This window comes from Hesperophylax consimilis, chromosome 3 (assembly GCF_061612785.1).
Source record: "Hesperophylax consimilis isolate HC1 chromosome 3, BYU_Hcon_1.0, whole genome shotgun sequence".
NCBI lineage: Eukaryota > Metazoa > Arthropoda > Insecta > Trichoptera > Limnephilidae > Hesperophylax > Hesperophylax consimilis.
The window spans coordinates 33,897,168-33,907,508 of record NC_142838.1 but is presented as its reverse complement, the minus strand read 5'-3'; the positions used below and the strand labels follow the sequence as shown (position 1 = coordinate 33,907,508).

The following is a 10,341-nucleotide window of genomic DNA, read 5'->3' as shown; positions in this document are numbered from 1 at the left end:
AACGCTGTCCGAAACGTCGGCTAAAGAAGGAGTTAGCGCAACACGGCATAACACCCCAAAAACAAACAACAAAAACAGATATATATTTTTTTAATTTTAATTTTTAATTTTTTTTTTATTTATTATTTATTTATTTCTAACAAAACACATTTGGCATAATACATATATTTATACAATATATAGGTAGTCCCACGAAGCTGCCACATGGCTGCTTGTCTCCAGGTTCTACCTCAATATAATGTTTGCAGTTGCGGACTTGTGAGTTTTTTGTATTTTTGATAAATTACTGACGTTAAAATGTGTAAAATTATTTAAAATAAGTATATATAATTTATTTCAAATATTCTTTTCGATTTGATATTATTTTTGTGAGGGAAGTGGAAAATGATTTTTTTTTTTTTTTTTCAAACGTAGAAAACAAATTTTAAAAAATTGTTTGGTACTCGCTCCAGATTATTTTAACATCGCCGGTATGAGGTGTGTGGCCGCTCTTCTGGATCGAAACGAAGCTCGCAATGGCATTAGACAAGCTTAGTGATCATTTTAATCTTTCCATTCATTTTTCCTTAGCCAACTTCTTTCATCTCATAACAATTATCAAATGAAGACGCCACGCGTATTAGGCAGAAGTGATTTTTATTTATTTTTAGCATTTAAAACTAAAACCTCTCTAATCGAAAAACCATTTTTCCGTTTTCACGAAAAAGAAATCGTTTTTCACCCACAAATGGTAGTTGATAACATGACTGTTTGTTTTAACGAAAGTCGCTAGAAAGAGTTGCAAGAGCAAGGAACTTAGTCCATACCATGTCACCATAAATAATTTTTTAAAAAGTTAAATAAATTGCGCTTTGTATACGGAGCTCTGGTAAAACGTAAAAAAAAAAACAAGATTAAACGCACCGCCTGAAGATGTCATCGCAGGTCAATAATATATTGTGTTTTTGCTCATGTAGTAGGTATATGTATATATAATTCACTCCGCCCTGATGTGCATTGTGTACACGGACTCATGGCTGATAGGTAAGAAATATGGTTTTAGGATATTTGATAAGGTATTAAGGTATAAAACAGATTTTCCCTAGCGTTGGAAAGTTTAAGTCCGCCACTATAATTAGTTTGTTAATCTGAAGAGATAGGCATGTTGAGCAACAATATAAATATAGTTCACTGATAAGCATCTTAGAGGATAGCGCTAGACTGCTCACTGTATTTGTACAGTCGGACAAGACAGTTCATCACGTCATACCACGGATGCATGGTTTCATTACGACAACTACCAAGAAGCATTCTAGCGTACTTCGTCGGTTGACTCAAAAATCATTTTCAAATTTGTTTCAAATCTCGTTGCAGTATAAATATCACAAAGAAAAAGCTAATTTATGTAAGCAACTATAAAATCTCGGTGCCTTCAGGTGTTGTGACAAGCTTATTTTAATTAAATCACGATGACCCACCCTGGTGAAAATGAGAGTGAATTGAAAGCTCCTGAAGGAGGATGGGGTTATGTAATAAGTGTTGCTTTAGTTGTGAACTTTGTGAGTATTTGTGATTTCTATAAATATATTTAGTGCTTGTGAACGGGGCAGTCCTCAAAACACCCTGGCTTTGTAGAATGGGTAGATAGTTCATAAGTTCTACATATACAGGTTGTAACAGCGCGTACCCGAAGGATTTTTTCCTGTGCATATTTAGTGTAAAAATGATAATGTATCGTTAAAACAAGTGAAGTTAAAAGATAGAAAAGAAAACAACAGTTGGTCACAAAGATATTAGAAGAACGAGATATGCTATGTTGGCCGCCGGACCGTAGCCGGAGTACTACCTAATTAGGGTACTTTGAACGGTATCGGGACGTGTACGCACAGAAATCTGTTCTATGTATTAGTGCGGATACCTTAGCGCAAGCGAAGGTGTGCAGTAGTATTGGTGAACAAAACCGGCGACACTCGGCAAAACAATTCCACTCAGTACGAACTGCGCATAGCACATCTCGTTCTTCTAATATCTTTGGTTGGTCACATCAAAAGTAGCGACGTTTGTATTATATCATTAAAGAAGAAGATAATACTAATAAATCTAAACGAAACATGAAAGAGAAGAAGACATAATTAATAAAAAGGTAGCGGTTTCAACTGGGAATATAACCTATAATCTCAGTCTTACCGGGACAACGCCTCAACTAACTCGGCCATTGGGACCTAATTATTTAACGTCATTTTTGCCGATCTTGTATTGAGATCGTATTTCAAAGATGAGTATGAACTAATTATAGTTATTCCAATAAAAATAAATGTACAAAAAAAATCAATCTTCCAGGGAAAGATTGATTGAGACATGGTAGAGAAAGGCGCAGCACCTCATAGCCTTAAAGCTTAATTAACAGTTTTTCTAAATGGTTACCTTTTGGCAGAAGTGCACTTTGATGATTATCAACCCCCTTTGACACCAGAAAAATAAAAAGGTTAAAACGTTGTTTTATTGTGGGTTTATTGAAAAATAATAAATAAATATGTATTTGTGATTACAGATATGCACCTTCTCACATATGAACTCTTTTGGAATGCTGTACCGAGACTTCTATATCGATCTGGGAGAAGGCACAGCGAGCATGACTTTAGTTCAAGGAACGACTTCCATCTTCATGTCTATTTCTGGTGAGATTAATCTTCCATATAAATAAATTTTGTCTCTAAATTAAGGTTTCCACACATCAGAAAATTTGTTTTCCAGGTATATTGACTAACATAGCATTGAAGAAGTTCACAACGCGTCAAGTTGGAATTTTTGGAGCCGTATTGTACACAGCGTCTTGGTTCCTGAACGTCTTTGTCACACAACTTTATCAAATGGTATTTACGGCTGGAATCATGTCTGTAAGTACTTTTATATCTCACTTATATTACGGATAAACACAATATACAAACACACAACCACACAAATGTGCAAACTCGTAAATATATAAACAATACAAACTTACAAACCTACCAACAGATTTTCTGCATTAGTTAATATGTTTTTTTTTTCCGTTAATTGCAGGGTATTGGTGTGATAGTACTCACGGTGATCAGCTTCAGCTCTTTCAATACCTACTGGGTGGAAAAGCGAGTGATGATTCTCAGCACGTGTCAGATGTTGGTGGCCTTGGGAACAATGCTCTACCCTCTGTTGCTGGAATACCTCCTTCAGGAGTATGGCTACAGAGGCTGCATGCTTATCCTGTCCGCCATCATGGCTAACACTATCCTGGCTACCGTCTGCTTCCAGCCGGTCAAGTGGCATGCTACAAGGAACCCACATTATCAAGAGATTCCAATAGGTAAACCAATTACCCTGGTAGAAGGAGCACAGAGACAGACCGAGTCCACCTCTTGGACGAACTACGTGGTATAGGATTAGAACATAACTTGAACATACGCCTTTAAGTTGAAAGATTTCTTCTATGTCGTTTAGGTCTTAAGATTTTGATTTAATTAAAAACGAATAACGAGAGACGTAGGCCAGTTGAGATCATCGGTAGAGGAGTTCAAATCCCACTCTAAGATATAGCAACTCTATGATCGTGAGCAATATTCATACGCCTTTGAGTTGAAAGCTTGCTTCTATGTCATCTTGGTGTTAAGATTTTGATTTGATTCAAATTTGTCAGCAGCTTTTAAACATACTGTAAATATCATTTATTGAATGTATTTACCATTCGTGTATAGGGTTTTTAGCAGAAAACAAAATTTTAATTTGTTAATTTAAACAGGAGCGGAACGTATTACAGTGAAAGCCTCAATTTCGAGGCTTAGTGGGTTACGTCATAAGTCGCTAGTTGTAAATATGATGAAATAAACGTATTTAAGTATTTCCCCATTCATATATCTTCACTTTCGAAGCTCGCACTTGACTCCAACTCCAAAGCTTTTTAAATAATTAGCATTTAATTACCGTTGAATGCATTTTGTGGCGCTATAATTGTTATAACTTTTTTTTAAATGAATGTTCACACACACCTTCATGTTTTTATAATTGGTTTAATACCCTTCTAAATATTTTCAGAGTATTCAAAGACCATCTCTAAAGAGACATCAGCTTTACGTTTGACCATCGACGACGAATCCGCGAAAGATCGTAACCAGCTCGAAATCCCCAAATCACACCAAAACTGTTCCAGAAGGACGAGCTATGTATCTGTCAAGGACACAGAGAAAGAAGTGGAAGCTGTCAAAATTGGGAAATGGTAAAAATTATTCGCATTAATTTATTTTTAATATTGGCTGACATTAGTATTGTTTTGGGGTGGTATTCTGTGCTTTTCAAAATACAATCAAAATACGATAAAAAATGTAAATACTTCCGATCGCATTAAGCAACTGTTCGTTTCCCTCTAAACCCAAGCTAACCTTACTCTCTAATCCAATAGATAAAGCTCATGCAGGTGTCGGCCAAATGGGGCATTGAAAAACTAACACAAACGTAACTTCATAAAATTATATGAGCAAAGGAAACACGAATATGTTTCCGTATTAGTATTTAAAAGAATTATATTTTTCAAATTTTATCGTTAATAAATATATCCATTCTAAAAAGAATCCATTCTTATAGACACTTGTGTAGATAGTGATTTCTGTTTTATCATAATTTTGATAATAATTATTATTGTGATTGTGATTAAAAATTGTATGTTAACATAAATGAACAGATATTTTTTTTTCAGGAAGGCCATAGTAGAATTCATGGACATCTCGCTGCTAGGAGATATAATTTATTTGAACATTACTATAGGTATTGCCATGTCGATGTTCAGCGACATAAGCTTCTTCTTGATGTTTCCCGTCTACCTGTACTCCATAGGACTTACAACCGTGAGTTATTTTTAAACTTACTAATTAATGCATTTCACAAACATTTGGTTCCTTAGAACAGGCAATCTGCCTAGCTAGGAACTAAATTCAACCTAACAAAACGTAATAACACTTGTACCTACTCATTTTAAATATATGCTCTCATTATGCTATATTATTACTGTTATGTCTGCTTTAAATGTATCTAATGTAAAAAATAAATAAATGTATTCGTATTTTTTATAACCCTGATTATTTTTTTAATAATTATTTTTAAATTGTTTATTTTCAGTCTCAAGTGGCTACCTGTCTGACTATAGTTTCGGCTGCTGATCTCCTATCCCGGGCCATCCTGGCTCTGATCAGTAAATTCTATCAATTTCCCAGCAGAAATATTTTCTTCATATCCATCGTTGGAGCAGCGGTTTCGAAACTATGTAAGTAAAACGAAGGCATTTTTGTTCCTTTTTATATTTTTAATTGTAAAAATATCGCCACCACTGCACGGAGAAACACTTTGCCAGGAATTTGTCTAGAAAGACCTTTGTCACCCTTGGGAGGATATGCGGAGGGTTTAGAATTTACACTTTTGTTGATACTCTTCGTTAACTAACCGACGTACCTCATTAGACAGGATGAACCCTCAAAATTAAGTAAACATTTGTATGTAGGGAACTATTTAGTTCCCTATTTTAATTGGTTTAAGGGGCTATGAGAACTACGAGTCTTCGGACCCTTGAAATTTGGCATTGTAGTAGTTGGATACTCTACCAGTTGGATTTTTTTTCACTCATTACATACATACCCAAACGTGATGTACCTACAATTTTAAATAAGTAATACATGAATAATAAATTTGTTCATCGAACACAAGTGGATAGTACAACCAACAGTGGACATTAAAATGCTGCCACTAATCGAGCCCTAATAACTGCACAAGTGGAAATCATTATATCTTTTTCTTCAGTTGTCCGTTAAGGGTCGTGACTTTCACTCCAGTTGCCCTGATAATCCATGCTGCTCCACTTCTCATGGTCCTGCGAAGGGTAGAGAGCCCCGAACACCATTTTTTTCTTCAGAATTTTTAGATGTTTTTATGACTTATCCGTTTGAACGGTGTAAGTTGCAAAACTCAAAGAGAAGAAGGTTTCAAATTAATACAATCAAGTGGGTTACGGCATTTTCAGCTGTTGGATTTAGAACTCATTCACGAACTGCAAGCCTACCCTCCTTTGATAAACTTTTACCAATCAAATTGCATTCGGTTCTATAGCTAATTTAGAAGGCTTAATTTATTTTAACGTTATCGTGTACATTATAAATGTGATAGGTCTGGAAAGAGACCCTTGCGGTAAGCCCAAAGAAATCTCCATTGGTTCAGAAACTATCTAACCGCCTTTTATGATAAGGTTTTTTTTTAACAACTAGTCAAATAAGTACATAATCAGTAACTAGAGAACTAACACTGTACCTCATATTTGCAGTGTTCATGCAGTGCTGGTCGTACATGAGTTTCATGGTGATGACCTTCGTGATGGGCTTGTTCCGCGGGCCAGCGCAGCTGACGGCGCCCTTGGTCTATGCAGAGTACAGGCCCGAGAAGTTCGCCGGGGCCTACGGGCTATGCATCCTCTTCATGGGTTTCACCAACACTGTTTTGCTGCCCGTTTTTGGTTAGTATTACTATCATTTAATTTTTTTACGTTGATCCTTTTTACATTAGATTTGAGGACAACAGATTGAGTTTGATACTCATTAGCTGCCAATTTACTTCATTTTCAGATCAAGTAATCAAGCGATTAGCTTTCCCTAGTATCAGAGAGGATTGCAGTGATAACGGAAGTGAGAAGATAAGTCAAAAAGGGTACGAAACTCGTTAAGTTCTCCGAGGAATGTGCCGTAGCAATAGCAAAGATCTTTTAATTTACGTAGTGACAAAAATAAGAAGACAAATTGAAGGTAGATTATTATTCGAATGTTTATTTATTTTGTAAGAAACAAACAGCTTTTACATAATATACAATGATAGATATAACTATACAAGTTAACTGAAGTCAAGCCACAGTAGTTTTTTATGCTAAAGTTCATTGGAAATGAAGTTTTAATATCTTATAATTAATTTTGGTGTTAAAGGAAGGGGAGAAGAAGAGGAAAATAGAAAGAGGATAGGAAATGCTCCCGATACATTCCACACTCTCATATTAATATTCGATCGTACGCATTACTTCATATCGATATTTCTTTAGGTTATTACCAAAAATATCAATGCTGTAAAATTTTGTATTATATTGTGCACATATACGAGGAATTGGGGATTTTTTTTCGAATGTTTGTTCTACAAGAGGGTAGATAAAATAAATCAGATTGTCGGGTTGATCTAGACGGAATATGAAGATTTATTAAATTGGTAAGTTCTGATGAGTCCAGACCATTATTTAGGATTTTAAACAATAAGATTTGATCAAAAATTAGACGTCGTGTTTGGAGGGAGTTAAAATTATGAAATTTAATGGATTCGGTATAATTTGAGAAGTGTAAATTTTGTTTATAATTTATGTGTTTACATTTTTTTTTATTCTTTCTATATGGGCTTGGTATGAAGGAGTCCAGATCGGTGTACAGTGTTCCAGGTGCGGGCGAATATATGAGGTGTAAAGGGAATTTAGAGAATTTATGTTGTGGAAGGGTTTTGCTATGCGAATTATAAATCACAGCATTTTATTAACTTGGTCAATGATGTCATCAGTGTTTTGGATAAAGTTTAATTTAACATCCAGTGTTACCCCAAGGTTCCTGATATATTTTACTTCATTGACGTGTGCGCCGTTTAGTGTGTATACAAAGGATATTTTATTTATATTACGTGTAAATGTTAATTTATTGCATTTTGCGATGTTAATAGCAAGTTTGTTTAATTCGCAATAGACAAAAAGACGATTGAGGTCCTCTTGAAGTTTAATGCAGTCGTTGATTGATTTAATAACTAAGTATATTTTTTTATCATCTGCATATGCTAGGTAATTAGCATAAAAAAACATTGTTGAATATCGTATACAGACACATTAAATAATAATGGGCCTAAATGAGAACCTTGACGTTCACCGGAGGGCACAGATAAGAAGCTGGACTAATGAATGAATGTTGCAATTTAGAAACAAAAAACTCTGTGATATTATTATAATTATGTGCCCATGCTGTGATCAAATCAGAATGATAATAGAAAAATTATCAAAGAAAATAATCCATTTCGCTTATATCGGTATTTATCAACTTTCATTAGTTGAGCAGTCGTAATATTATGGTAAATACTCGAATATCATCGTTTTATATAAAATTATTTTTTTAAATTATTTATTGAGTTAGTTAATACAACATTTGAATATAATCTAATGTAATCAAAATAATATTTCATTTTTTAACCTTAAATATTTTTACAATTAAAATAACATTTATTTTTAAATACATTAATTCTTCATATTTTCAGGCATTTCATAATCCATCTTTAGTCCTTTGTACATTAGGCAGTTCTGTGATTTCGATTTCTTCATATGTGGCAATCTAATTCTATTTACATTTCTGGTTTTGTAATTATGAACATCTCTATTAAAAACAATTTCATCCTTTAAATATTTTGGCATTTGGCATTAAATAACAGTTTCCTTTTTATTGGAATCCAATTTAGCTGCTCTCTCATTTGATTAATGCTTGCGTATATGCCTTTTCCCAGTATATAGCATCTAGTTTGTTTAAATTTCCTTCGTTGGCCAAATATAACACAGTAGAGCTAATCTACATGTAGAGCAACTATAGTTTTATTAATGAGCTCTGTAGTGTTTCCATTTAGTTTATTTCTTAATCCTTTAAGAAAATTTACTTTTTTCGATACTTTCTTAATTATATATTCAAAATTCGCCGTGAAAGTGAGTTTTGAATCTATTATTACACCCAGGTACAATTTCATTTACTTTTTCAATTTGTTTTCATTATTAATTGTCAATTTTAACTCTGTGTTATGCGTTTTGTTGCCAATTTCAATTTATTTTGTTTTGTTTACATTTAGTTTTAAACAAATATCAAACATACTACACGTGTACTCGTGCATATCAACAAACGATGATTCTGAATATTTAAGTTTTATTTCATACGTAGAAATAATAAATGGTAATTTAAAAACTATTTAATCCGTAAGAGACATAAATACCCTGTGGTCAGTCGGCGGCATTAGTAGACTGTGGCATATTTCATACCGACCCGAGTAGGATTGAACTTACTGTTAAACGACAAAACCGAGGTACGTATGACGTCACGCGTACACGATATTAAATCGTCATTTGTAAAAAAAAATCTGCTATATATGTTAAAAGGTGACCTTTCATTAAAAAAATTTAACTTTTATTAAAGTTTTACCGGATCCTTATATCGTGATATTTTACTAGACAGCGCTATGACCACGCTAGGGCCAAATCAATATGATTATCGTAAACGAGCACAGGCGGATCAAGGCGTTTATACTACCAACTTTGATTAGTGGAGCAGTCATAATATGTTTACTTTAATGTCATATTTTTGCATGCAAGTTATTAATAAAGCTCCTGTGGTTGAGGAGTGAGGTTCTCGACTAGCAAGACAGAGTTCGCAGGTTTCAGATTCCGGCGTGCGCAAGTTAATTTTATTCGTTTAATTTAGTAAGTAAGTTTCGCCCTGGTGTAAGACCACTATTCAGAATTGAAACATAACTTGAAATGGCTTTGGCCATATTTGGTGACCAGATCTCAAAAACCAGGTACTTTCTCACCTTTCTCCCCACTATCTTCAGCCTCACAACGTACCCCAGTTGGGGATGCCATCGTATCACTGGTTCCAGATGGTTGGGATAAGTTGGGACTCTTGTGCGTCAAAGTATGAAGGAAATTACTGTTATCTTTTTACGGTATTGACACAACATAATTTTGACTTTGACCTTATCATGTTTCAGGCTACATTCGAGATGTTACCGACAGCTACTTTGTCACCTTCTACGCCTCTGTGGGTTGCGCCATGTTCTGCATCATTCCATGGACTTACGAGTATTGGTACTTTAACAAAAATAAAACTTTTGTTACGAAATAAACCACTTCTTAAAAACGTGTTTCAATTATTTTTATAAAAAAGACTGAATCAAGGGATATGAAATTTCATCAAAGGACTTAACGAATTCAAATTATTATTATAAATAATACAATACGTGAATATAAATATAATTGAGAAGAAACCTTACGCTCCGTTGAAGTTCTGCGGGTGTGTGAACGTGAATGCAAATTGTCGATTGCTTGAAGTTGATTTGTGGCTTACCTGTAGAGAAGAAAGAAAAATATGCTATTTTATTAACCTCTCTGGCATATTGACTGTAATATTTGTTAGAGACGATGTCAGAAGGTCGGACAATTTGTGTTCCGCTTTTGTTATTATGAAAAAATAAATGGAATATTTCTGAACGAATCCGAAAACTAAACACTGTTTGGATGAAAATTTT

The 10,341-nt window shown here is 34.2% G+C and overlaps 1 protein-coding gene across 1 annotated transcript; it reads left to right on the top strand.

Moving 5' to 3' along the window:
• The first annotated feature begins 1,253 nt into the window (after nt 1-1,253).
• Nucleotides 1,254-9,938, top strand: LOC149425324 (monocarboxylate transporter 9-like). The gene is made up of 9 exons (XM_089650766.1): nt 1,254-1,538; nt 2,531-2,657; nt 2,734-2,876; nt 3,040-3,319; nt 4,045-4,225; nt 4,703-4,850; nt 5,122-5,266; nt 6,314-6,502; nt 9,805-9,938. Exons 1-9 carry the CDS (start codon nt 1,449-1,451, stop codon nt 9,936-9,938), a joined length of 1,437 nt encoding a protein of 478 aa, XP_089506892.1. The 5' UTR covers nt 1,254-1,448.
• Nucleotides 9,939-10,341: the final 403 nt, after the last annotated feature.

What these genes read in the sequence shown, in the direction of transcription:
- LOC149425324 (XM_089650766.1), top strand. Translation starts at nt 1,449, where the DNA reads ATGACCCACCCTGGTGAAAATGAGAGTGAATTGAAAGCTCCTGAAGGA. An exon ending in CATCTTCATGTCTATTTCTG is followed by an intron (nt 2,658 to 2,733) that starts GTGAGATTAATC and finishes TTTGTTTTCCAG; the next exon opens with GTATATTGACTAACATAGCA. An exon ending in TTATCAAGAGATTCCAATAG is followed by an intron (nt 3,320 to 4,044) that starts GTAAACCAATTA and finishes AAATATTTTCAG; the next exon opens with AGTATTCAAAGACCATCTCT.